The 27,586-nt window shown below is 55.2% G+C and overlaps 1 protein-coding gene across 6 annotated transcripts; it reads left to right on the top strand.

The window, feature by feature from the left end:
• The first annotated feature begins 1,902 nt into the window (after positions 1–1,902).
• On the top strand, positions 1,903–27,586 carry PDE4C (phosphodiesterase 4C). Of its 6 annotated transcripts, none has more exons than XM_032867678.1 (17): positions 1,903–1,957; positions 7,103–7,308; positions 18,322–18,513; positions 19,065–19,101; positions 19,193–19,266; positions 19,559–19,611; positions 19,966–20,078; positions 20,159–20,252; positions 20,796–20,959; positions 21,164–21,262; positions 21,700–21,864; positions 21,951–22,050; positions 22,690–22,844; positions 24,638–24,760; positions 25,016–25,198; positions 25,669–26,091; positions 27,377–27,586. In XM_032867678.1, exons 1-16 carry the CDS (start codon positions 1,916–1,918, stop codon positions 26,053–26,055), a joined length of 2,187 nt encoding a protein of 728 aa, XP_032723569.1. In that variant the 5' UTR covers positions 1,903–1,915; the 3' UTR covers positions 26,056–26,091; positions 27,377–27,586. The 6 variants fall into 6 exon arrangements, with proteins under 6 accessions (XP_032723569.1, XP_032723568.1, XP_032723570.1 ...); XM_032867677.1 differs by having other exon boundaries at positions 25,669–26,098; XM_032867679.1 differs by lacking the exons at positions 1,903–1,957; positions 7,103–7,308; positions 27,377–27,586 and adding an exon at positions 9,677–9,930 and having other exon boundaries at positions 25,669–26,872.

Genomic DNA, 27,586 nt, shown 5'->3' with positions numbered 1-27,586 from the left:
AGAAAACTAGGAGGGTGTCCCAGGAAGCAGGCACAGCAAGTGTAAAGGTCCTGTGGTAGGAAGAACTTGAGATGTTTGGGAAACAACAAATAAATGAGTGGAGTCAGAGTAGGGTGAGCGATTGGTGACTGTGGGGGGCTGCACTGACCGTGGGAAAGAGTGTGGGTTTTAGCTCAAACATCAAAGGGTAGTGTCCAGCCAGCAAATTCCACAATCTAGTAGATATTCCTTCAAGTGTTCAGGAGGGCAAATCAGCAGGGGGAGAAGGCAGTCCGGGAGGCAAGGAAAGCACCAGAAGCATACAGAGAACAGGGAGTCAAAATGGCTCCCCCAACTTGTCTCAGTCCTGTTTCCCAGGGTCTGAGCCTGGTCCCCCCACCTTCTCCCCTCTCATCGCATAGGAATGAAAATAGTGCAGGGAGGGGCAGGCCTTTGCCTGGAGACCTTTGGTGGCTTAGCGGGTTCTTCCTGCTTCCCACCCACCCTGTCCCCCCCCGAACCTTCCAGGCTTCTCCAGCGGAGTGGGACGTGGAGGCTCCAGGCTGTGCCTTGGCCAGGACTCTGGCCTGGAACCCCCTTCAAAGCTGGGTTTACCCTTCCGTGAAATGGGTGGTGGCAGAGGTGGGGGGTCAAGGTCACACAGCACATGGGGATGAAGCCTGTTGGGCGGGGGTAAGGGAGGTCATGCTCTAATGATTTTCGGGGGCAGAGGGATGGCGGGGCCTCCTGGGCAGGCAGCCATTCCAGTGAAACATTAACTTTCAGTAGCTCTCAAGGGGTCAGAGCCACATAGCCCCTTTCCTCCGGTCACAGCCCCCCCCTCCATGCCCCCCACCCCCTGTGGTTCCAGTTGTGACTGTTTGTGAGGACTGCATTGAGCAGAGAGGGTCGTCTATCTGCCTAGGGTGGCACAGAGGGGTGACCAACCTTCCAGGAGCCTCCAGGGACCCCAGACCACCACCCCTGAACTCCTGAGGCCATACCTCATGGGCTGTCCTATGAAGCACCTGTCCTGGACCCTGAGCTGGTAAAATCTTTCCGTTCTTACCTCAAATCTGCACCTCCCTCTGTCTCCTTCTCTCTCTCTTTGTGTCTCTCCATGTCTCTCCCTTTCTCTCTCTTTCTCTTTGGCTCGTGTTTCCACCTCTCTCTCTTACAAGCGCAGGGCACATTTAAACTTAACATCCGCCCACCCTGAGCCTCCCTCCCCGCTCCCACACACACTCCCTGCCACTCTCCCACCCGTGTAGGGGACACGCTCCCACCCTCCCCATCATTCTGAACTAGGGGTGCTATGTGGGTGTGTCCTGTCCGAGCCTGGCACTCAGGTAGTTAAGGGGCTTGGGGGGGGCAGCTGGGGGTGGGGGACTTTGGGCCACCCACTTGGGCAGGTCCAGTCCTCCCTTCCTTCGCTCCCAGGGAGGTCACGGGACTCAGACCGGCCTCAGCGGTGGCAGGGAGTGCCAGGCCTGCCTGAGCCCAGCAGATCTTGTATGAGTTGGGGGCAGGGGAGGAGGTTCTGAGGCAGTGGGCTGGAGTCCCCGAAGTGGCAGTGGGCTGGAAGGTGAATGGAGTCCCTGAAGGGGCCCAGGGCCAGGGGATTTCTTCCTGAAGGTCCTGATGCTCCAAGGCTGTGGACCCTGGCATGGAGGGGGCAGGAGGCTTGGGTAGGGTGCGTAGGCTCCAGGGTCTGCTGCCCCCCTGGGTGGAACCCCTGCAGAGCTCTGGGGGCTATCCCATGGCGGTGCCTGTGGTACGGCCCGGGCTCCCTTGATTGAGCATCTGTGGGCACCAGGAGAGGGTACAGGGTGTGGGATGAGCTCCTTGTCTAGGTGGAGTCTCATGGGAGTACATCTGGCTCCCAGGGCCTGACAGGTCTCACATCTGTCCCCACAGGCTCAGAGATGCCTGCAGCATGCGGCGCAGTGGGACAGCCTTCTCCTTCCTGCTAAGCGAGGTGAGTGGGGGTGGGGCTGGGCTGTCCAGGCCATGGGGGTGGTGCTCACAGTACCTCTCCTAGTGGAAACATCCAGAGCTGTCTGGGGACCTATTTACAAACAGGGAAACTGAGTCCCAGAAAGGTTACTGGGAGTCTGGGACTCAATCCCACTCCACTGTCCAGCCCAGGGCTGCAGCCTCCACTTTTAGGGGTGGGAGGGGGGCAGTGGAGGAGGAGGGAGCAGCAGGGACGCTTTGGGCTCTGGATGTAAGGTTTTGATGGCCCAATGAGAGGAGGCCTGGATGCCCCCAGTCCAGGGAGAGCATGAGGTCACACCTTTGGGGCAGAGCCAATGACCTCATTCTGGGGAACTGAGATAGTGAGCAGAGAACCCAGCAGGAGCTGACTTTAATTGGAGCCCAGGCTGGTCACCAATGCCGGAGTGACTGATAACCTCTCTGGGGCCCTGTTTGCTCATATAAAGAAAAGGGGCTAACATTGTGTGGGTTGAGGGAGGGCGGGATGAGCTAGTACCCTGTAGCCAGCAAGGTCCCACATGCATTGATCCACACCCCAGCTGTCTATGCGAGGAGAATAAGGATGGGGGTAGTCCCAGTTTACAGATGAGGAAACTGAGGCACAGAGAGGCTAGCCCACCCTCAAAGCGAGGGGCCAACGGAGCTTTGAGCCTGGGCCTTCATACCCTTGTCTGTGCTCTGAACCCCACTGCTGAGCTCCCCCCACTATTTCAACCACCCAAGATCCTTCCTGTTCCTCCTTTTTTTTTTTTTTTTTAAGATTCTATTCATTTATTTGACAGAGAGAGAGTGCAAGCAGGCAGAGAGGCAGGCAGAGGGAGAGGGAGAAGCAGGCTCCCTGCTGAGCCAGAGCCCAATATGGGGCTCAATCCCAGGACCCTGGGATCATGACCTGAGCCGAAAGCATATGCTTAACTGAGCCACCCAGGTGCCCCCTGTTCCTCCTTTTTAACATGGTGTGTTTTGAGGCCCTGGTCAGGCAGCCCTGATGAGCCCTGGCAGCCAGCTCCTTCTCTGAGCCATAACTTCTTCCTCCGTAAAGTGGGGACCCCTTAGAGCTCCCCCCAAACACTCAATTTACAGCATCAGTCATCCTACTTGTACATGGAACGCCCACTGAGTTTGGGGCCCAGCTTTGGGCATGGGGGCCATGGAGGCTCATAGGCTGGGGTGACAGATGTTCAACTAAGGAAAAGGATAAAATCTGGGGATGGGTGAGTGGGAATGAGGCTGCCCAGGCTGGGCAGGAAGGTGACATTTAAAGATTTTTTTTTTTTGACAGACAGAGATCACAAGTAGACAGAAAGGCAGGCAGAGAAAGAGGGGGAAGCAGGCTCCCCGCTGAGCAGAGAGCCCGATGCGGGACTTGATCCCAGGACCCTGGGATCATGACCTGAGCCAAAATGAAGGCAGAGGCTTTAACCCACTGAGCCACCCAGGTGCCCCGGAAGGTGACTTTTTAAAGAGTAGATGAAAACAGGCAGTCAGTTAGGGGGACGAGCTGGGGGAAGGGCTTTCCCTGTAGAGGGCATAGCTCCTGCAAAGGCCCTGAGGTAGGTATAGGTGGGGCTGGGGCTGGGGAGGTGGAGCTAGGAAAGATGGAGGAAGGTGAGAGGCAGCTGTGGGCAGGGACTGGGCAGTTAAGGTTTATCTTAGAGGCTGGACTTGGGGTCGCAACCAGGGCTAGCACACATGGAGATCTTGGGGACAGGCAAGATGGACAAATCAAAAGGCAGCTGCTCAGTCTCCCTCCAAGCCCTTCCCCCTCTTCCCCTCTTGCCCCCACGCCCACCCCTGGGCTTTCTGTCCCCACTCCAACCTTTCAACAGGGAAAGGAATCAGTCTGGAGTGGCAGATTGATTAATGCTGTCGCTAAGGACCCTCCCCTCTCCCTTCTGCAACTCTCAGAGTGCCCCATCCTTACCCCAGCCTCAGTCCAGATAGGGGAGGGTCAGTCAACTGCTCCCCACAGGGCCTGTCTTGTCTGTTTCACCCTAAAACCAGCCTGGCCTCCAACAAGCCCAGACCCAAACATCCAGCTGCCTCCGCTGCCTCTCTTGGGGGTCACATGATGATTAAACCAAGCTCTAATTTTTTTTTAAAGATTTTATTTATTTGTTGGGGGAGAGGGAGAATCAGGCTTCCCGCTGAGCAGGGAGCCTGATGCGATGCGTGGCTCGACCCCAGGACTCTGGGGTGCCTAGGTGGCTCAGTTGGTTAAGCGTCTGCTTTCGGCTCAGGTCATGATCCCAGGGTCGTGGAATCGAGCCCTGCATCAGGCTCCTTGCTCAGTGGGGAGCCTGCTTCTCCCTCTCCCTCTGCCTGCTGCTCCACCTGCTTGCACTTTCGCTCTCTGTCAAATACATAATTAAAACTTATTAAAGAAAAACAAGGGCACCTGGGTTGCTCAGTGGGTTAAGCCTCTGCCTTCGGCTCAGGTCATGATCTCAGGGTCCTGGGATCGAGTCCCACATTGGGCTCTCTGCTCAGGTAGGACCTGCTTCCCCCTCGTTCCCTCTCTGCCTGACTCTCTGCCTACTTGTGATCTCTGTCTGTCAAATAAATAAATAAAATCTTTAAAAAAAAAAAAAAGAAAAGAGAAAAAAAAAAAAAACAAAAAACCAAAGTTACCTCTTCAGAAAGGCCGCTAACTCTGCCTGGACAACATTATCAGTGGCCCTTCCATCACCCTTCAGGCTCCTACATGGTTTAATTTTCTTTCTAGCACCATGTGCTTGAACTATCATTTTGTATCTGTTGAATGAATAAACAAGCGAGTAGGAATGTAAGGAAGTGGTTTCCCCATTTGGAACTCACCTTCCGCAAGAAGACAGCGGGCAATTGATAGCTCAGGGGGCCTCCTGTTCTGGGAGGAGCCCCCTGTAACCACACACCCCACCTTCTGCTTTCCTGCACATCCTCCCAGCTGCCAGGAACCCTCCCAGGGGAGGCCTAGTGTTGAACACTTAGATTTCTACATTAGAACTCAGCTACTCCTGGAAGTGGGTTATGTTCCTATGAGGTTGGGAGTGGGAGCACCGGTTAAACATCCTGGGTCCTAGAAGGATCAGATCCATGCAAAGAGCAAAGTGGGGTCGCAGGGAACTGAGTAGTTCCCAGTTGTGTGACTCTCAGCTGAGCATTTCCTCTTCTTCTGTGAAGAAATGCCCTGTAGAAATACGCCCCTCTGAGCCTGAACTGACATTGTTCCTCATACCTTCTTTGCGGAACCCCCTTGCCCTAGCTCTGGTCCTAATTAGCCATATTTTCTTGGACCTCAGTTTTCCCATCTGAATGATCTGATTACTGAGACAGATTAATTTGTAAGGTTCAGTGGCAGAGCAAGAGAAGGCAGGCCTGCGCCTCTGAGATCCACCTCTCCCACAGCCCATTTGCTCCTCTGACACTCCCCCAGCACAGCCCCGTGCCCCCTCCCCAACGTAGTGAATTTTAAGTCCTAGGGTCAGCACCACTGACAGCTTTCAGCCTGGGACTGGAACATCTAGGGGTCTGTCCTTGTATTACTAACAACCCCAAGTAGTTGGTACCATTTTCATCCCATTTCGTAGACAGGAAAACTGAGGTGGGCTTTTCCTACACCACATGGCATGGGCTGAACCCAGTTCTGCCGGGCTGGAAAGGTCATGTTGCTGACTCATCAATTCATCCTGATTTTTTTGATTTTCAAATGTCTCAAGTGTTTACTCAGGGCACGATTGCCAGCATCATCTTATTTAATGTCTCCTGCTCAGTTCTTCCTTCAAGAATTGAGGCACTGAAGCTCGGAATTCAGGATGTACTTACCGGCAGCAAATCTGGGCAATGTCTTCAGCTCTTAGCCTTGGTTTCCTTGTTTATAAGTTGAGGATAATGGGGAGTCTCTTTCTGGTTCAGTCGGTGGAGCATGTGGCTCTTGATCTTGGGATTGTGAGTTCCAGCCCCACGTTGGGTGTAGAGATTACTTTTAAAAGTAAAATCTTTAAAAAAAAATTTTTGATAAAGGAGCGCCGGGTGGCTCAGTGGGTTAAAGCCTCTGCCTTCGGCTCAGGTCATGATCTCAGGGTCCTTGGATCGAGCCCCGCATCGGGCTCTCTGCTCAGCAGGGAGGCTGCTTCCTCCCTCTATCTCTGCCTGCCTCTCTGCCTACTTGTGATCTCTGTCTGTCAAATAAATAAATTTTTAAAAATGTCGATAAAATGAGGATAATGGTATAAAATAGCCTTATTGTGCCCTTATGACCTGATCTATGAGGGATTCCCTAGAACAGTGCCGATGAAGCGTCCGTGTGCAAGAAAGGTTAGCTGTTGGTGCTGCTGTTATTATCTACTTGTTTACTTACTGCATATTTTATTTTTATATTTTTAAGAGATTTTACTTATTTATTTGACAGACAGAGATCACAAGTAGGCAGAGAGGCAGGCAGAGAGAGAGGGGGAAGCAGGCTCCCCACTGAGCACAGAGCCCAATTCAAGGCTCGATCCCAGGAACTACTGAGCCACCCAGGTGCCCCTTATTTTTATATTTTAATACAAATATAATATGATACAATACTGTCAGAGGGAATGTTATTGTAATAAATAGCAGTATATACCATATAATGTTATAAATATGAATATACAATGTACTAACTGATTAATCAATATTTCTGCAATGCCTATTGTGGGCCAGGCACTGTTCATATCCTGCAAGTTTGAGATCCACATCCCCATTTCTAGATGAGTAAGCTGAGGCTCAGAGAGGTAAATTCATTCAGGGAGAAAGAAGCACGCAGGGTTGCCTGGGAGGTTCACTTGGTTAAGCATATGCCTTTGGCTCAGGTCATGGTCTCAAGGGTCCTGGGATCGAGCCCCATGAGCCCCACTAAGCCCCACGTGGGTCTCCCTGCTCAGCAGGGACTTTGCTTCTCCTTTTCCCTCTGCCCTGCCACCACTCATGCTCTCTCTCTCTCTCAAATAAATAAATAAATGAAATCTAAAGAAAGAAAGACAGACAGACAGACTCAGATACTCTGGTCCAGACTAGAAATCTGGGTGAGGGAATCTTGGAGCTTCCCCCTAGTCCCCTGTGTCCCAGAGAGGCTCCCTGCCTGGGAACTTGCTTATGTCTTGCCACTGTCTCTCCCCAGAGGGTCCAGGAGTCGGTGGACTCTGGCTTGGTCCCCATGAGCCCACTTGGCAGTGGTGTCATCCGGAGAAGATTTTCAGGGACTCCACTGCTGCCACCGCTGTCAAGCCGCCTTGGAACCCCTGGAGAGGTTGAGGCCAGTGCCTGTGTGGTGTTCACCATCGAGTCTCAAGGAGCAGAGCAGAGCCACAATCCAGACCCAGGAAGGTGAGGAGGCAAATTGGGACCAAGGGGACCAGTCTCAGGAGAGAGAACGTGCCTTGTCTAGCTGAACTTTTCTCTAACTTGTTCAGAAAACATTTATTAAATGCCTACTGTGTGCTGGGCCCTGTACTAGAATCACAGCCATGGGCAAGCAGGTGCTCAGAGGCTGATGATGGCGAGAGACTCATATCAGGTGGAGAGATCAAGGTGTCTTGGGAACCCAGAAGGGACTTCTGGCCCAGCGTTGGAGAGTATAAGGCGAGGAAAGGACCACTTGGAAGAGGTGGCATCTAAGATTAGCTTGAAGGATGAAGATAAGTAAACCATAGACGTGCAGGGAAGCCTATGCCAATTAGAATGAACAGATGGTACAAAGCCTTGGACTCAAGAAGATCAGGTATATGAAGAATTTAACACAGATCAGTGTGACTGGAGAGGAGCCTGGGGATGTGGGCAGGGGCTGGACCACACAAGACCTTATGGGATGAAATGGGAGGCCATGGGGAGGTTTTCAAGAGAGTGAGTTGATCAGATTGGCATTAGAAAAATTCTCTGTGACTACTATGATTGTCAAGGCTTGGGCAGTTCTGGGCAGGAGATGGTGGTACATGGATCAAGGTGGAGAGAAGTAGGCAGATTTAGAAGTTATTTATGAGGTAGATACAGCAGGTATTAGTGGGCATGAGCAGGGGGTAAAAGAGAGGGGGTACTGGTGTGGACAGCTCCTGGTCTTTGACCCCTCAGCTGTGACACCCTTTTTCATCTTTCCAACAATGCCAAGATGTGGGACACCATCATTATCCCCATTTTTCAGAATAGAAAACAGGCTTAGAAGGGGGGAGTGACAGCCAGCCTGTGGCAGAACCCATGTTCCCCACCAGTGGACCAAGTGGTCTCCCACATCTTTGGAGGGTACGGGGCTAAGAGGAAGGGCAGTGACTGAGCCATGAAAGTAAAGGATAGAGCAAGAGTCATTTGTTTTCCATCACCCAGCAAGATGTGACAGTCCTTGCTGAACAAGATGAGCTCAGTCACCCTGACCCAAACATTTCCCATTTCTCCAACCTGGGGACACAACTAGGGTAGAGGGTGGATAATCTCCATGAAAAACAGTCTAAATATCCTTCTGAGATCGTGGCTCTTCCTGCCCCCAAACCTACTGCAGCAAGTGTCTCCAAATGCCTCCCTGCCCCAGCCCAGAGCCCACACCCACCCACCCAGCCTTGTTCCTATGAATGTCTGCTTCTGTTAACCATAATAGAAAATGTTCTCACTCTCCCTTTGCCACTTACCAGGAAATTACCCCTGAGATTAGGATGCCTGATGGGCGGGGCCTTGAGTTTCTAGAACTGGAGAAGGGAGGGGCAGGTCTGGGATTTGAGGGCAGGAATCGTGCCTGTGAGGTGGGGCCCAAGACATAGTGGGACGAATGAGATCCCGCCATTTCCGCTGAGGGTCTGGGCGTTGGTGTGGCTATAAAATGGTGCCCCTCTCTACCCACCCCCACCGTTGGCAGCCCGACTAGACGCAGATTTTCTGTGCCCACCCTAGGGATGCGAAGACCCTGTTACAGCCCTCCCCATTTCTCTGCCCTTCCTGCATCCCTGCCCTGTGTGAGTGGGGGTTTTAGGGCTCCAAAGAGACCCCATCTGGGACTGACTCGCTAAGCCTACCTTCCTCAGCTTGGCAGAGAAACACCATCCGTTCCTACCTCTGAAGACCAGAGCCCTTGACTCTGCTTCCAGACTCCTTGCTACGGTCACTGGGGAGGGTTGAGGACCCGCCGCTGCTCAGCTTTCAGCACCTCCTGGGCAGACGACGCTCTGGTGTGGAGGTGCTCCCGAACCCCTGTCTCTCCGCGCTTCCTGCAGCAAGCTTCTCGCGTCTCATCCACCCGGAGCCCCTGAATCTACTCCCTGCTTCCCTTTCAGCACCAGGAGAAGGGACAGAGTCTTAGAGCTGGGGTCTTCAGAGTCCCTGCTTCCCTGGTCTCCATTCGGCATCAACAGGGAGGACAATTTCTGTCGTCTCCTCTCCAAGCTCGTGTCTTGACCCTCCTTCATCCAGCACTACAGGACTTCATCCAGCAAACCATTCTCTGCTCTGGGGTTGTCCCTAGCCCCTGTTTCCAACCCCTACCCCAAGTTCTTTTTCCCTTGCTACCCTTCTGCACCATCTGGCCCGGCAGCTCCTCGGTGTCAGCCCCACCTTGACCCCCTGTTTCTACCTTCTCCCGCCTCAGCACCTCCGGCACGGACAGCTCCTTGCTGTCGCCTCCACCCCCGGCCCTGGCCCGACCCCGGCGCAGATACTCTTGGTTCCCAGGGACGGCTCCCGCGCCCTGTTCTCTTCGCTCCCTGCTCTCTCCGCTCCCTTCTTCTGGTGCATGGAGACCTCAGGGGTCCAAGAAGGGGCGGAGGCAGCCAGCGAGCTGAGTCGCGCTCGCAGCCGGCAAGGCATAGCCAGACCCCCGAAGCACTTGTGGCGTCAGCCCCGGCGCCCCATCCGCATCCAGCAGCGCTTCTACTCGGACCCGGACAAGTCCGCGGGCCGCAGTGAGCGGGACCGGAGCCCGCGGCTGGGGCTCGAGAAGTCTCGGCGCTCCTGGCCCACCTCCTACAGGCGGTAGGTGGGCGGGGGCAGGGCACTCCCGAGCCGTGGGGGAGGGGCGCGCGGGGCCTGGCGGGAGTGGGGGAGGGTCCTCGCATCTCTCGGGGCGGAGGGTCTCTGCCGCTGGGCTGGAAGCAGGTTCTTTGGGGGAAGAAAGCTGTTTTCATGTGGGGTGGAGCTGGCGGGTGGTGGTGTCATGATGGCTTATGTGATTGGGTGTGCTGAGGTGCTATCGCTTCTGAGTGTGTGTGAGTCTGAGCAGCTGCCCGCCGTGTGTGCTCCGACCCGCGGTGTGAGTGTCCACAGCCAGCTGTGTCTCTGCGTGACTGGATGTGTCTTGGTGTGCGTACACCGGTTGTGTACGTCCCTTTGTGTTTCCGCTTGTGGTGCCCATGGGCTTGTGACTGGGCGTTACTTCACTCTGACCCAGTTAAGTGTCCAGGGGTCTTCCAGATCTTGGAATGTCCCAGGATGTTTGCGGGGTTTGTGGCCATCATGAGTATCTGAGGGCACCTCGCGGAGGTTGTATGAGGACCAGGGCGGGCCAGCCACAGCACTGGGGATGGAGCCTTCTCTGTGGTCTGTCTGGGCCCCTGTCACTTGGGGAGGAGTGGAAGCCTCTTGGGGAGCCTGAGCACAGGATGTTTTTTCCACATCAGAAGGGATGGAATGGAAAAGGGAGGAGTCGGGGCGGGGGGCTGCACCTCCTTTTTCATATAAACCCAGGAGGGCAGACAAGGGAATAAGAGACCAAAAAGAAACACAGAGAGGGGAAACAGGGGACTTAGAGGGACCAGAGATGGGAGTCCCAGGGCTGGAAGACTGGATCTAGGAGTCCCAGGCCCTCCTTGGAGAGGAGGGGGAGCTACCTAGGCGAGATCTAGAGTCTGGGGTTTGAGGTTAGGCTGGGTGACGTCAGGGAAGTTCCTTTCCTCTCTGGATCTTGGTTTTCATTTTCTCCCACCTTGGTCCGTGGACCTTTTGGGGCCACCGACTTCTCACTTAATCAACAACCCTGACCTAACACTCCCAGCCTGGTCCTCAGCCCCGCCGCCCCATCCCTCATCTCCTCCTGCCCCCACTCCCAGTGACTCATGATTTTCCATCTTCAAGAAAGAACAGACAGGTTTGCGCCCGTCTTAGGGGGAGACCCCAAGTGACTCTGGAAGGCAGGAGATCGTGTTCCTGTGAGTGTGCACACATGTGCATGTGCATGTATATGCTGGTGTGGGGAGAGGGGCTCAGCCCTCAGAGAAGCCGGGTTTAAGGACAACCTACTGTGTGGTCCCGAAAAAGTGACAGTGCTTCTCTGAACATCAGTGTTGACAGTGAGATGCAAACATGAATCTGGTATTTTCTACATTTTGTCTTGAACTTTTTGTGTGGAAGCCTGGTTCCCAGATCTGGCTGCCCTCCCCACTGCCCCAGGCAGATCATGTGGTCTGGAATCCTAGCATCTTGTTCAGCAAGCACTTATTAAGCATCTACTCTGTGCCAGGCCCTGTACTGGAGACCCAGCAGTGGGCAAGCAGGTGTGGACAGGTTCATGGTGGAGACACTTATAGCAGGTGGAGATAGCACAGTGTGATCTGTGTTGTGATGGGGAGAACCTAGGGGGTACCAGGGGAGCCCAGAGGAGGTTTCTGATCCAGCACCAGGCGAGGAGGAGGTGGGAAAACATGGGAAAAGATGGCTTGAAAGAGGTGACATCTAAGCTTAAACTGAAGGATTTATTTTTTTTTAAAGATTTTATTTATTCATTTGACAGAGAGAGACATAGCAAGAGAGGGAACACAAGCAGGGGGAGTGGGAGAGGGAGAAGCAGGCTTCCTGCTGAGCAGGGAGCCCGATGTGGGGCTTGATCCCAGGACCCTGGGATCATGACCTGAGCCGAAGGCAGACACTTACCGAATGAGCCACCCAGGCGACCCAAACAGAAGGATTTAAACTGAAGAATTTTTAGCCAGGAGGACTGAAGGGAAGGGTGTACCGAGCAGTTGAACAGAATGTGCAAAGACTCAGAGTTGAGAGGATCAGGTATACAAACAGCTGAATACAGACCACTGTGGCTGAAGGGTGGGAGGAGGAGGCTCTCTATTGACTTCCAAGAGTTTATTGAGCACCTACTGAGTGTCAGACACTGAGGGCGCAGCTGTGAGCAAATGCAGGTCCTGCCTTAGAGGGCCTGGTGGGCCAGGCAGATCCAGATCAGGTGGTCATGACAAGGAAATGTGAAATTGTGCCCATGAGAGAAGGGTGCTCTGAGAATATTTACCCAGCTAGTCAGGGAGGGCTTCCTGGAGGGGTCATGTTCCAGCTGTGACCTGAAACATGAAGAGTCAGCAGGAGAAGAACATATGGGCAAGGGCAGGGGATGGGATGAACCTGGCTGGTTCAAAGAAAAGTAAGGAGGGGGATGAGTCTGGAGCAGAGTGAGCAAAGAGGAAGGGGGTCAGGGAGGGTCAGACCTCAAAACCTCAGAGAGGTATGGATTGAGATGGAAGGCAAAAGAGAGCCATGGGAAGGGCCTGGAGCAGAGGAGGGTGAGATCTGACCCATGTGAGCATCTATACATTAACTCAGCCCCTGCTCTCCTCTCTGTCTAGATTCTCCATGGGGGCGGGGCTGGGGGGGAGGCACACCTGGGTGGCTCAGTCAGTTAAGCGTCTGCCTTCAGTTCAAGTCGTGATCCCAGGGTCCTAGGATCCAGTTCCTGCTCAACAGGGAGTCTGCTTCCCCTTCTCCCTCTCCGTCTACACCTTCCCGCTTCTCATGCTCTCTGTTTCCCTCTCTCAAACAAATAAACTCTTTTCAAAAAATAGATTCTCCATGGGGACTTGGGCAAGTCATCTCTCCTCTCCAGACCTGTTTACTTGTCTGTAAAATGGGCATAACAACACCCACCTCCCGCCTCATTGGGGCCACTTAGTGGCAGAGGAGGAAAGCATCTGCCAAAAGAACTGTTTCAATGGAAATTCGAGACAGTGCTAAGGACACTAGACTGCTGGGCACTTCCTCAGGTCAGGCAGGACACAGGGACAAAGTTGGGATGGGGGTCCTCTTTCCACCCCTCCTTCAGCCTTAGCCCCTTCTCAGGCTGGGTTTGGGGCCTCCCAGAGTCAAGCAGGCCAGGCTTCAAATGCTGAGTCTTGGCTCTGTGGCTCATTTTCTCCATCCCAAAAGTTATTAATAGAACATTACTGTTAAAACTTTTAATAAAATATTTAAAGTTGAATCTATTAATGTTTCAAATCATTAAACTATTAAAATTCTTTTTTTTTAAACTATTAAAATTCTTGATAAAACATTAATGTCAGAGTAGCCTCTGGGACTTCAGAGGGGATGGAGTCAGTTAAGCATTAAGTAGGAGAGGGGTCAGGCTAGGGAGCCCTCTAGGCTAGGCTTGAATGAAACTGGCACTGCCACTCAGGGCTATGTGACCCTGAGCAAGTGACCACCACCTCCCTGTGCCTCAATTTCCCCATCCACAAAATGAGCGTGATAGTCCCCACTTTGTAGAGTTGCTCTGAAAATCAAATTACTTTTATATGCTCTGCACTGGGCTCAGCTCCAGGCAAGTAGGAAGCGGTCTGTATTGATGCATTTTGTCTTAGTTTTCCATTTCATGTCTGTGACTTCCGGGGAGCAACTGAATCTCTCCGTACCTCAGTTTCTCCTTGAGGACATGGGACCCTTACAAGCCCCTCCCATGGGGCTGAGGTGGTATGGAGGCTCCTCTGACCCTGTCCCCAGTGCCTCCACCAGGCGGATCCTGGCAGCCTCTATCCCCTGGGGACTGGCTATAATTAGGTCCAGCCACAGCAACTAGAGATGGTATTTTTGACTTTGGGACAGCGAGTCTGGTTCCCACCAGGTGTCTGGTTGCAGGGCCATGGGGGCGGAAGGGGGTGCAGAGACTCTCTGCACTCCTGGGCCCCAGTGTGCCCCTTCTCTGAGCCTCCATTTTCTCACCTGTACAATGGGGACAATGGGATGGTTGGGAGTCAGGAGAGAGTCAGAGTCTCCTCCCTGTGGCAACAGGTTCTCCCACTGAAGCTCTAATCACCCCCTTTGTATATCACATTCCCCTCAGAGTGGCAGAAGTGTGGATGCCATTTGCCTAGGGACCCCAAAATGCGTGACGTCCCCTGGGACAAAGTCCAGGCTGGGGAGGGGGTGTCATCCCACAGCAGGGACATAGTTGGACTTAGAGCTTCTGTGTGGCCTCAGCTGAGAGGCCCAGCCTCCTTGGGCCTCAGCTGCCTCTGCTAAGACATAGGCACTCAAGGTCCTGCCCTCAGGTGTGACATCCTAAGACTTGGTTTCCTTTTCTGTGGCATGGGGCAGGGCCACCCCAACGCCATTCAGAGGATAGAGCACCTGCCACAGACCCCAGAAAGCCCTCCAGAATCTCCCTTTCCAGGCCCCCTGGGTCCTTCCTGGGGCAGGGGGAGAGGCGGCTGATGCTTCACAGACGGAAGAGCTGGCTGGAGTGGAGTGCGGATGTTTGTTCAGTAGAGACAGTGGGAGAGGGAAAAGGATCCAGAGACAGGGCCTGGGGAATGTCAGAGCGGGTGAGGGTCATGTGAGGACTTGTGGAGGGGGACTGGGAGAGGGGGAGCTGGGTTCAAACCCCTGCTGTCCTGCAGCAAAGCCACGTGCCTGTTACTACCTCTCTCCCAGCCTCAGTTTCCCCACCTGGTAAAGGGTTAAGGGTTTGTATTTTGGGGGGCAGCCCCTGGTGGCTTCAGGCCTCATTTTCTCCATATGGAAAAGGGGCAAAGCGATATTGGAAACACTGCGTGGGATCTGGGCAGCCCCTCTGCAAACTCCGTACCTCGGTGACCCTCTCGCAATGGAGGCCACTTCCCTTTCTGACTTCCGCATTTCACTCTCCAGCCAAGTTGTCAACCCAACAAGCTGCCCTAATTAGGGCCATGTTGACAGAGGGAAGTATCTAAGATCCGGGTTCTGGGACCCACGGGGCCACCCCCGAAGGGAGGGAGCAAAGAGTTGCGTCCAGCCCAGTGCCTCAGTTTCCCCACTTGTCCCGGTAGGGGCATCCAGGAGAGGTCCAGCGGCGAGGCGGAGCCGTGCACCCTCTGCCCCCTCCCCGCCGGGCCCCGCCCCCGCAGCCGTCCAGAAAAGGTCCCGCGCAGCCTGTGCTGGGTTCAGCCTCCACGCGGTCTTGGCGATGCAGGGACCCCCGGCGCCCGCCCCGGCCCCCGGGCCCAGCTCCCCTCGGGGCTCCCCGCGCGGCTCCCCGGGGCTCTTCAGGAAACTCCTGGTGAACCAGAGCATACGCCTGCAGCGGCGCTTCACTGTGGCCCATCCGCTGTGGTGAGGCGAGACGGAGGGCCCGCCGGGGGGGTCACCAGAACGGCTAGGCTGGAGGTGGGAAGGGCAAAGTCAGGGACAGCTGGAGCCGGGTCGCGAATCAGGGTAGGGACGCTCTGCCCTGCTCTCTCTTTCTCGGTATCTCTCTCCTCCTGCCCTATCTCCGTCTCCCGTACTTGGAGACTCTGTCTTTCTCTATCTCTGTCTCCCTCCACCCCTCCACCTTCCTCCACCCGCTGCTCCTATAAATGCCCCGGGGGACCAGCGTCTGTCCCTTTCCAGCTGTATGGCCCAGAGCAGGACGGGCTGAGGCTCACGTCTCCTCCTGACCCTTAGCCTGCCTGGGGCAGGCGGGCTGAACGCCCTGCGAGTGAGGGGAGGAGGGAGTGACTCCTCCCCTTGTTCTCGCTCCCAAATCAATCCCGGAGCCAGCAAGGAGATGGCCCCAGGGGCCAAACACTAAGCCTCCGATGTCCACAGGGGAGGACCGGATTTGACTGGGGGCCTTCGAAGTTGGCTGTTCGCAGTGTAAGAGAGCGAGTTGCGTGTCCCACGCAGAAAGTGGACCCGCGTTGACTGGGAACCGGTTCCTCGCAGCCCCACTCGGTTGCATCCTAGAAAGACTCCATCCATCGTTCTGGGTTCTAATCCCAACCCCTTCAGGAAGCTGTGACCTCGTGGGGCGCGGGGGCGAGGCTGGGGTCGGAGGTGTGGCCTTGTGGGCGCCGACCGTGTCTGGCGCTTTGCTCTAGATTCGTGCCACATTGGCATCCACTTGATAATTTGGCACCTGCCGGCTTAGGGACTGAAGGTCCCTTCACCAAGGTCACACGGCCAGTGACAGCTGGCAGGGTGGAGGCAGTCGTGACGGTGGTCCTTGATTGCGCCCTTTCAGTCCGAGAGGGGCGCGGTGTCCCAGGTCCCAGAGAGCGCCGCCAGGGCACCAGACACCTGCGAAGAGGGGTCCCTGCGGAGGGTTCTGGAGAGAGTTCAGGGGCGTCGGTGGTGAGCCCTCGGTCCCAGAAGGTGAGGCTGGAAGAGGGTGGGTCCCTCCGAGGCCCCCTTGCCTCAGTTTACCTATCCAGTCGGTAGACAGACGCACGGTTCCCACAGTCCGCGCTACCTCGTCCCGCGCCGCTCGCGTCATGGGACCATGGTCTGACCCCACCGCTCCCGGCTAAGTTTAGAGCAGAAAGAAAAACAGCTTTTCTCGCGGCGGCGCGAAAATCCCTGCCTGGCCCTTAACCCTCCGCACTCATTACCTGGATTCTAATCCAGCACCCTGTTGCCTCTCCTGGCCTCAGCTTCCCTATTGATCCATAGGTTTGCTCTTCCAGAAACTCTGGGAAGAGGCAGGGGAGGTGTAGGGAGTCGCCACTCCCAGGGCTCCCCCTCCGGAGCAGGTTTGGGTATCCACTGCCGCTAGCCCTCCTGAGCGTCTCTTCGCTAGCTTCCGAGCCCTGGCCTGGGCAGGGTAGGGTTAAGAGGCACCCGCTCTTCAGGGTGACGTCAGGAAGCGGGCTCGGAAGCCCCAGCTGTCAGGGGATTCTCTGGGAAGCGCCGAATTCGAAAAGGCTCGAGAGCAGCCGGACATAGCCGACTATTTCCGAAGATACCCGAGTGAGGCCGGAAGAAGCCGAATATGTCCGATTTGGGCCGAGGGCTACACAGGCTTGCTCGGAAACCTAGCGCATCCGGATTTCGGCGAAGATGCCCGTATGCATCCGAACCTGCCTGAGCACCGTCCCGCGGATTACCGGATTCGCGAGACCGAACCTGTCAGGATCAGGCGCAAACATGTGTGATCAGACCCAGCTCAGGTCAAACGTGGCTGTACGTGACCGAAACGGACCGAATCCAGTCGAACTGGACAGAATCCTGTCGAATTCCCCACTCCCACTGCCATCTGAGCCGAATCCCCTGCCCCGAGTCTTCTGGCAGGTGCCGATCCTGGCCGGTGGACTGGGATGGGGTCACTTGACAGGGGACCAGGGGGACACTGGCCCTTGGCCAGGAGCCCTGTGTCTTGGGCGGTCCCAGGTGTCTTGCTGGTTTCGCCTCTCCTGTCTATCCCCTTCTCCCTTCTCAAAAGCCAATGACTCCCACACAGGCAGCTCCTCTCCCCGGTTGCTAAGTCTTCTCTCTCCTACCAACTCCTCTCCTGAACTTCTATTTCCTCCCACCCCTCCCACTTTTTCTCTGATCTGTAATCCCAGAGGATAGGGTCCCCCTTACCCAGTTCGGGCGTGGTGTGGCCTGACAGAGACACAGGGCTGAGAGCTGGGAAGGGGTGTCGGGGATTATGGCAACAAGGGACACTGGGGGAAGGATAGAGCTGTGGGCAGAGGGCACAGCCTGTGAAAGGCCCAGAGGTAAAAGATAATAGGCAGATCCTTTGGGCCTAAAATGAAGCAGTGGTGGGGAAACTGAGGACAAGACCAAGTGAGCTGGGAGCGTGGTGACACAATTGGGACAGGGCCATACAGAATGAGTGTGGGGGCCTGGAAGCTGGGGGAGAGGACAAGTGATCCAGAACGTGGCCAAAGGTGGCTGGGGAGGCTTGGAACATGTCAGATCCAAGCTGGACCCAGGCCCCCTCTAGAAAGGAAAGCCCAGGAAGTCGTTTCCAGTCCCAGTGAATTTATCATGTGATATAGATCTTAGTTTACTCAGTAGTACAGGCCCAAAGCAGCAGTGCGCTCGTCTAAAAACACTCTCGGGGAAGGAGTATGCCACATCCATATTAGAGAGCAAGTGGTAGATGTCCAGAGAAAGGCCTAAACCTACCCATGGTCACACAGCCACTTGGGGACAGACCCGAAACTCATGTTCTGGGGTCCAGATTGGTCCCAGGGGGAAGGGCTCTGGGGTACAGATGTGGAGACAGAGGAATGACGGACACAGGGTCCCTGGGTGGGGGTGCGACTGTGGGGCAGGTGGACAACCTGGAGGCTACTTCTGTCCAACCCACCAAAGCTCCAGGGAGGATGTGACACAACAGGTGTGGGCCACAGCCAGGCATCTGCACGCCAGGACCCGCGGCTCTGACCAAGCCTAATCTGCCTTCAGCTTTGACCTGGAAAATGGATTCTCATGCGGCAGAAGCACCCTGGACCCTCAGGCTGGGCCTGGCCTTGGCCGGGTCATCCAGGCCACTGCTCAGCACAGCCAGAGGCGAGAGTCCTTCCTGTACCGCTCCGACAGCGACTACGAACTCTCGCCCAAGGCCATGTCCCGGAACTCCTCTGCAGCTAGCGATCTGTGAGTCCAAGCCTGGTGGGATGACACCTCCCAGTTCCTCCCTCCTTTCTTAATCCCTCCACTCTGCACACCTCCTTCAAGTGGTCATTTGAACTGGGCTTTGAGGTTTAAGGAGGTGTTTTGCAGACAGCTCACTCATGCCATGGAATATGGGGAGAATGATATCCGAGAATTATCTGTGTTTGACTTGCCCCTGGCGTTGGGTGGCGATCCAGAGACATTAAACCCAGTTAGAGGCAACCGAAAAACACCTTGGTCTGAGATTCTTGGTAGCCATAATGAAAAGAGAAATACAATAATTTCCGCTCTGCCTCTATTAAGTTCTCTGCCGCCCGTGGCTCCCTAAGTTGTGAGATGGGAATTGGCCAGAGGAGATGCTTTCAGAGAAGAGTTAGGTGAGGGGAGCTCAGGGACTAAAAGGACACCCAAAGGAGGAGTCATGGGGGGAGGACGCGCTCAGCGGAGGGCATAGTATGGGTAAAAGCTGGAAGATGGGAACCAGCGTGAGGGCTTCTCCTGGCCGCCCTTCCTGATGTCCCGTCTCCCCGCAGACACGGAGAAGACATGATTGTGACGCCTTTTGCCCAGGTGGGTGCCCACCCTTTGTCCCTCCCTCCCGTGAGCCAAGCTGGCAGAGCCGACCCCTGCTTTCCATCGCTGATCACGACCCTTCCGACAGGTCCTAGCCAGTCTGAGGACGGTTCGGAGCAACGTCGCAGCCCTCGCCCACCTGCAAGGCCGCGGGGCAGTCAAGTACGCAGGGGGCGGGGTGGGGGCGGGGCCTGGCGGAGAGAGGTGGGGCCGACAGGCACAGGCATCTTCTGCAGAAGAGTTGGGAGGGGCTGGCGGAGGGGTGGGACCAGGCCTAGAGGGGCGGGGCCTGAGACCAGGTGAGGCAGGCGGAGGCAGGCTGAGGCAGGGCCCGACCCGAAAGAACAGGGCCAGCAACTCTGAGGGGGAACGGATGGGGTATGCTGGGTGGGGGCGGGGCCTGGGAGACTTGAAGGCGGGGCTATATGAGTGACGAAGGGCACCCCTACCGTAGGCAGGCGTCGGTTGAGACCCCCCCAACTGGCAGTCAGCCCCCTCCACCTACAGGTAATGTGCCTGCTCCCACTCCCTCCTCCCACTGCTGGACAGCTGTGAACCTCCTCTCCATGGTGACCTACTCCGCGCATGAGTCCTTAGGCTTTGCTAATTGTAGTCCCCAAAACACCCTTGGGGATGGAGTCTTCCACACCCATATTACAAATGGGGAGGCCGAGGCCCAGGGTGGGCAGAGACCTGCTCACGGTCACACAGCTACTTGGGGATAGCTCTATCACTCAGATCTTGGGGTCCTTAATGGCCTTATTGGGAAGGGCTCCAGGGTCTAGATGTAGAGATAGAGGCGTGAGGGGCGCAGGGTCCCCCAGGGGGGTTGAGGCAGCCCCTGACCAGCTTGGCCCCCAGAGGACACTGGGCAGAAGCTGGCTTTGGAGACACTGGACGAGCTGGACTGGTGTCTGGATCAGCTGGAGACACTGCAGACACGGCACTCAGTGGGGGAAATGGCCTCCAACAAGGTGAGGAGGACCAGATCGCCGAGATCCTTTGCCTCTGCCCACAGTGTCCCCATCATCACTGCCCTCACCTTCCCCTGCAGTTCAAGCGGATGCTGAACCGGGAGTTGACTCACCTGTCCGAAACCAGCCGCTCTGGGAACCAGGTGTCCGAGTACATCTCTCAAACCTTCCTGGGTGAGCTGTGGTGGGTCACTGCTTGGGCAAGATCATAGAGGTAGGAAGGAGGAAGAAAAAGAAAGATTTGTATTACAGATCTCAATCTGGGGAAGACAGAGCCAGACATGGACACCTCCAACCCCACGGGTCAGAGACGGACCACAGGAGAAGAACAGAGTGAACTTTCAGGAGGAGGAGGAGATTAAAGCTAGGGTTCTGAAGCATGTGTAGAAGTTTTCCAAGGGGGACATGGAGTGAACACGGAGACAGCTAGGTCTCCAGTTTGGGAGATGGAAAGAACATTTGGCTGTTTGGGGGAACTACTGAACCCCAGGTACCCAAGGGCAATGTCAAACAGAAGGGGGTCCCTGAAGTCAGCCATGAATGGAGGAGAAAGGTAGTTACAGGCGAGAGAGACTTTACTCCAAGCTTACTTTGATCTAGGTAAAAAGGCAATAGGTTGACCCTGAGGCTTGGCAAGGTCCGGGACCTGACTCTAGGCAGGATGAGCCCAGCAGGTCTGAACCAGTTTCCCTGAGCCCTACTCTTTTCTGTCTACAGACCAGCAGACTGAGATGGAGTTGCCTAGGGTGACCCCCACGGAGAGCCCAAGGCCCATGTCCCAGATCAGCAGCCTCCGTGGGCTCCCCCACCGGGCCAGCCTCTCTGCAGCCACCGTCCCACGCTTTGGGGTCCAGACTGACCAGGAGGGGCAGCTGGCCAAGGTGGGTCCCCAGCTGGAATCCTGAGACTCGAGTCTGAGTTGTGACTCTGCTTGTTTGGGTGCCCTGTCTTGGGCCTCAGTTTGCCTGCTTGTCTACTGGGCAGGTGGGGCTCAGTGTAGGACCTGGGGCGTGCTGGGGGGGTGTCAGTGGTCCAGGGGCTGAGGAAGGGGAGCTGGAGTTAAGCTCCGGTTCTGCACATTCTAGGAACTGGAAGACACCAACAAGTGGGGGCTTGATGTGTTCAAGGTGGCAGAGCTAAGTGGAAACCGTCCCCTCACAACCGTCATGTTTAGCATCTTTCAGGTACCTACCTGCCATTGGCTTCCAGGGCATCTGGAGTTTCTTTCCTTCTCATCTTCCTACCCCAAGACCTCCGGGGACATTCATTTCCAAATCCTCCCTGATACCCCTGAATGGCATAATTTAAGCTGCATATTGAAGGTCGGATAGGAGGTCACTGGGTTGAAAAATTCATTGTCAACAAACCTCAGCCCCGAGCCCGGCCCTGAAGAGACCCAGTCTTGGAGGAAACAGCTGGACAAAGATACCCTCAGCCTTGTGAGGTCAGGGCTAGACCAGAGGGGAAGGACAGGGACCAAGGGAGTTCAGAGGGAGAGATGGGAGGGCATCTTGGAAGAGGGGGTATTTGAGGGATGGAGAGGAGTTCAGAAGGAGAGAACGCATAGTGGGTGCTGCTGCCCAGAGGCCAAGGCCTTAACTGGAGGCCTGTGATGGACCAGGAACGGGACCTGCTCAAGACATTTCAGATCCCAGCGGACACACTTGTCACCTACCTTCTGACCTTGGAGAGTCACTATCATGCTGACGTGGCCTACCACAACAGCCTACATGCCGCTGATGTGGCCCAGTCCACGCATGTGCTCCTGGCCACACCCGCCCTCGAGGTACTACCCTGAGGTTAGAGGCAGCCAGGGTGGGTGCTGGGGGCAGAGAGCCCACCCCTTACCTCTTATGCCACGTGCCTGCGCAGGCTGTTTTCACAGACCTGGAAATCCTGGCTGCCATCTTTGCAAGCGCCATCCATGATGTGGACCATCCCGGGGTCTCCAACCAGTTTCTCATCAACACCAGTGAGTCATGGGGTGGGGCCCTACCTCCCCTGTCAGTCATGTGATCTCGGGCCCACCCATTCCTGTTTTGAGCCCAGTTTCCCTGTTTGTTGAAAGGGTTGAGACCATCCCTCCCTTAGGTGCTCAGAGTGGTTCCCGGTACACAGTAGGTGCTCAATAAGTGAGAAAATAACCAATGTGGAAGAATGGACGTGGCGCCACAAAGATTTTAAAGCTCAGAGTCCTTTGAGGTTTCTGAAGAACTCAGTCAAATAATTATTGGGTGTCTCATGTATACATCCTTGGAGAGCTGGGGACAAAAGTAGAGACTTCTTACTCGACGACCCCAGAGTCTAATAAGATGACGACTCTGTTGTTCAGTCAACCAGAGTCAGTACACACTGTCTCCTTGGCCATGCCAAGACCTTGAGGAGTCCCCAGTCTCAAGGAAGCAGAGCCAAACACAGATGCCCCCAGCCCTGCAGGCAGGGCTGGGCTAGCTAAGGGGAAAGACAGAATTCTAGAAGGCTTCCCAGTGTAGAAAGGCATTAGAGGTGGGGCCTCCATGGATGAGTAGGAGTTTGCCGAGGGCTTGCGAAAACTACCATTGGGTGGAGTGGGCAGGTGGACAGGTCTTGATGCTGTCTGCCTCCCCCGAAGACTCAGAGCTTGCCCTTATGTACAACGATGCCTCCGTGCTGGAGAACCACCACCTGGCCGTGGGCTTCAAGCTTCTGCAAGCCGAGAACTGCGACATCTTCCAGAACCTCAGCGCCAAGCAGCGGCTGAGTCTGCGCAGGATGGTCATCGACATGGTGAGGCCACAGCTAGGAACAGAATGGGGTGATCTTGGACTGGCGCGGGTTCAGCTGGACCTGGCCATGTCTCCTCTCTGAACCTGAGCTTCCTTCTCTGTAAAATGGGGTAATGACCATCCAAGCCCTGGGCAAGGCTCGCCAGAATTAGATCCTGGCTGCCCTTCACACACCAAGTTTCTGGGGTTTCAGGTACTGTTTTTTTCTGAAACATAAGTCTGCCCATTTGATATTTTTCAGATTCGAAGACGAGAGTAAGTTTTGGTGTTTTGTGCCTCAATTCATTAATAATAATATATATATTTATTATTATATTATTATATATTTATTATGTATTATTATGTTATTATTATATAGTAGTATAGAATATTATTATTATTTTAAAAAAGATTTTATTTATTTATTTGAAAGAGAGAGATCACAAGTAGGCAGAGAGGCAGACAGAGGGGAAGGGGGAAGCAGGCCCCCTGCTGAGCAGAGAGCCTGATGCGGGGCTCCATCCCAGAACCCTGAGATCATGACCTGAGCTGAAAGCAGAGCCTTAACCCACTGAGCCACCCAGGCACCCCAGAATATTATTATTATTTTAATTAAGCAGGCTCCACACCCAACATGGGGCTTGAACTCATGACCCTGAGATCAAGAGTCACATGCTCTAGCAACTGAGCCAGCCAGGTGCCCCTCATTCATTAACCTAACACACATTTACTGGACCCCTATTGTGTGCTTGCTGTGCGCCAATGACCAGTAGAGTTCTGGCCTTTATAAGACTCACGGACTGTGGGGGAGATGGAACCCCAGGCGGAGTCATGATGGGAGACCTGGAGACAGAGTTGGGGGCGGGGCTGTTCATAGCTGGGGAGGGGTCCCCCCCACTTCCTGGAGGGAACACCGCAGTCAGTGGGATGCATGGTGTAGAGGGCCATGAGGTGGGGAGGAGTGTTCCCAGCAGAGGGAACAGCACGTGGGGTTAGCTCAGAGGAAACCAAGGCTCTGAGTGCCGAGGAATTAAAGGTTTGAGGAGGTGGAGTTAGGGGCTTGGGCAAGAGGTACCCCCAGTGGGCACAACGTTGAGGCAAATGGGAGATTTGGGGAGAATTTTTGAGATTTTTATCTGATCCACAGAGAAGCCTTTGGGCTGCCTGTGGATCATTCCTGCTCTGGCTCTGCTTGGGTGCGCCCAGTTAAATTTTTTTTTTTTCAGTTGAGTTTTAAATGGTGTTTAGATCTGAATTTCCTTCCAAATGGCTGAAAACAGCCCTTTTGGCCACACTGTGGCCACAGGAAGGTGGTTGGAGAGCACCAAGGCAGGTCCTTTCTGACTTTAGATCCATCTGTGGCTCCCATGGCCCTCTGGATAAGCCCCCCAGTCCCCTCTGAGACCCAATACACTCCTCACTGTCTGTTACTACTGCGCACTCACTTGCTCCAGCTACAACTGCCTCCTCTATGTTCCTCAGCACATCCAGCCCCAGGGCCTTTGCATAGGCCGTACCCTCTGCTGGGCCTCACCCCTGCCATCAGGCACAACTCACCTCAGTTCCCAGTTAATCTCCCTCTCCCTTGCCCTGTCCCATATATGGGATGCTCCCCGTGATCCCAACAACCCCAGAGAAGGGACCAGTAACTCAGTCTCCCCTGTGAATCTGGTGACATCCCCCCATTTCACAGATGAGGAAACTGAGGCTCAGAGGACTAAGGGTCAGAGTAGGTGTGGTGTCTGGAAGGTGGGGAGTGAGGGGTGGAACAGTCACAGTCCTCATCCTTGTCATCCTCCCTTGTCTGCCCTCCAGGTCCTGGCCACAGACATGTCCAAACACATGAACCTCCTGGCTGACCTCAAGACCATGGTGGAGACCAAGAAGGTGACAAGCCTTGGAGTCCTGCTATTAGACAACTACTCCGACCGCATCCAGGTGTGTGGCCAGGCGGGCCCCAGGAATACCACCCCCTGGCCCCCGGCGCCCTGGTGCCCATGGCTCTCACTTCATTTATTTCTGAAACACCAACTGTGCACCAAGCTTGAAGAAACGGAGGCACCTAGAGTCCCATGCCTTGTGCCTTAGCCATGCCTTCCCCAGCCCCAGTTGTAAGATGGGTATGTTCATGGTCCCAGTCTCTTGGGGATGTGATGCTATGGCCAGAGCCCTCCTGAATCTTGGTCTCCCCAGGTCTTGCAGAACCTGGTGCACTGTGCAGACCTCAGCAACCCCACCAAGCCGCTGGAGTTGTACCGCCAGTGGACCGACCGCATCATGGCCGAATTCTTCCAGCAGGGCGACCGGGAGCGCGAATCAGGCCTGGATATCAGCCCCATGTGTGATAAGCACACCGCCTCGGTGGAGAAGTCCCAGGTCTGAGGGCTCCCAGGCTGAGCCACCAGCAGACAAGGGGGGAAAGGGGAGGCAAATGGTGGGTGAACCAACCCCCAGGAGTCCTGGCTTGACCACAGCTGGCCAGGGAAGGGGAGTGGCCTCAGTGTGAGGTCTGCCCTGGGCTGGGTGGAGTCAGGCCTGGGATGCTTTCTCTCTGGGCTGCAGGGGGAGGGATCTGCCCTCGTGGAGTTTGGAAATGTCTGTTTTGGGTGATGTGGGGGTCAGGGCTGGGATACAAGGAAAGATTTAGTAGTTACGGGAGTCCAGAAGGGGCCGGGGACATTCCCTAGAGGAAGGGTTGTTTGAAGAGGGTTTTGAGGGATGAGTAGGAGTTGGGAAATGGGATTCCAGACAGAGGGCACAAGCTGGGCAAAGGCCTGGAGGCTGTTCTAGGTCTAGATTCCATGGTGACTCACCACACAGCTACTCCCCCCCATATCAACCCGTAGGTGGGTTTCATTGACTACATTGCACACCCACTGTGGGAGACGTGGGCTGATCTGGTGCACCCAGATGCACAGGACCTGCTGGACACACTGGAGGACAACCGTGAGTGGTATCAGAGCAAGATCCCCCGCAGTCCTGTGGATCTCACCAGCCCCAAGCAGGGGAGCCCTGACCGATTCCGCTTTGAGCTGACTCTGGAGGAGGCGGAAGAAGAGGAGGAGGAGGAAGGAGCTTTAGACTCAGAGGTCTCAGAGTCACCTGACACTGAGCGTCCAGCCCCAGAAGCCAGCCCAGACCCTGGGGCCCTACTCCTGGACAACCAGAGGACTGGGGGCGAGCCTTGCGTGGACCATGAGGCCAATGTGATGGCCGAGCCCTTTGGCACCTAATGGCTCCTGGCGGATGAGTGGACCTTCCAGAAAGAGGTCCCAGGTGGCCCTTGCCTTGCCTCCTCCACTTCCACCCCCCTCCCCACCAAGGGAGACAACCAGGCTTTTAGTTAGAGGCAGACCTTAGGATCAAATTGGAGGCACTTGGCTGGGGTCCAGTTTGACCCCGGGCTTTGCCGAGAGAGCTCTCCGAGGGACTGGACTGCAGGCAGCCTCTTCCAGCACCCCTAAGATCTCCTTCCTGGGCTTCCACCCTCGGTGTGGAAACAGGGTGTCTACCAGGCCCCTTGTCCACCTTCTCCAGCGGTCATTCTGGAGGCACAGCCATCACTTTATCTTTTCAGTCTTGATCCCATATTTATTGAGCACCTACTATGTGCCAGGCTTGTGCCTGTCATGTGCTTCTAGGGTTGCCCTGCACTAGGTGGTGGCGAGTCAGCCCCCAGGGATCTACCCCCCCCCCCCACCCCAGGTACCTCCCCTTCATCTGCCAGGCAGCTCCATGCGAGAGAATGGAAACTTGAATTGGAGAATTTTTAGCACCAAAGCTTTGTCCAGAGCCAAACCTGGCTCAAGAGCTCTGATGCGGAGCAGGAAGGGGCAGGAAAGATCGAGCTCTGTGTCGGGAACTGTCTCTCAAGACTGACTTAGCTTGTGGCTGCCTGTGTGTGGGTTCTTGCTCTAAGTCACTGTAGTTTCTGTCTTGGGGTCTCTGGTTCTGTTCTCCCGAGCCCCAGGACCCCCTGCTGGGCCCCCCTCCCACTTTCTCCCTCTTATAGAACAGCAACAAAAGCACAGCCTTCTCGCCACACCTCCCCCCCCCCCCAGGTCTCTGTTTCTGAGGCTGCCCCAGACTCCCAATAGGGGGAAGGAGGCCTCTGAGGCTTTCTTCCCAATCATAGGCCCTTCTGGGCCTCAGTTTCTCCTCTACGGCCTGATCCTTGTACTTGGGTAAATTGTGGTTGGAGGGTGGTGTCTGTGACCTTTCTGAAATATCTTAGAAACGTGGGGGCATTGGACGTGTCTCTGGGGTTAAATAAACCCTATTACCCAAAATTAATACCATGCCCACCTCAGGGATGGGGAAACTGAGTGCCAATAGGCCACGTTGCCTGGTCAAGGCGATGCAGCTAGGAGCAGGACATTAGCCAGCAGCGCCCCCTGGCGGAGGGAGGTGCGGAGGGGAGGCGGGGTGAACCCGGGGATTCTCCTTGCCTTACTCGCTGTTCCTCAGGCTCCCGGCTGGTGCTGGAGGGGCTTTCCTCGCCCGCAGCAAAAGAGGCGCCTCTGCTTAAGTAACCCGTTCTATTCCCGCTTCCAGAAGCCTCAGTATCTCCCCCACCGCCCTCTCCCCCCGTGCCTGAAGAATTATAATGGGACTCAAGTCGTGGAGCAGCCCCTCGCTTCAAGAACAGCTGGCTTCATTCCTGAATAATTCCATCGATAATTCCATTCCACTGATAATTCAGCATCATCACAAGTAATGATCAAATTCCACAGAAGGAGAATTAAAATTCATCTGGGTCACAAA

The sequence above is a fragment of the Lontra canadensis genome, unplaced genomic scaffold, assembly GCF_010015895.1.
Source record: "Lontra canadensis isolate GAN:19392208 unplaced genomic scaffold, GSC_riverotter_1.0 scaffold35, whole genome shotgun sequence".
Lineage (NCBI taxonomy): Eukaryota > Metazoa > Chordata > Mammalia > Carnivora > Mustelidae > Lontra > Lontra canadensis.
This window is presented reverse-complemented; position numbering and strand designations above follow the sequence as displayed.

Excerpts from the sequence above, each read along its gene's own strand:
- PDE4C (XM_032867678.1), top strand. The coding sequence starts at position 1,916 with ATGCGGCGCAGTGGGACAGCCTTCTCCTTCCTGCTAAGCGAG. Across the intron at positions 18,514-19,064 it reads TCCTCTGCAGCTAGCGATCT|ACACGGAGAAGACATGATTG; the intron begins GTGAGTCCAAGC and ends GTCTCCCCGCAG. Across the intron at positions 21,865-21,950 it reads TGGCCACACCCGCCCTCGAG|GCTGTTTTCACAGACCTGGA; the intron begins GTACTACCCTGA and ends GTGCCTGCGCAG.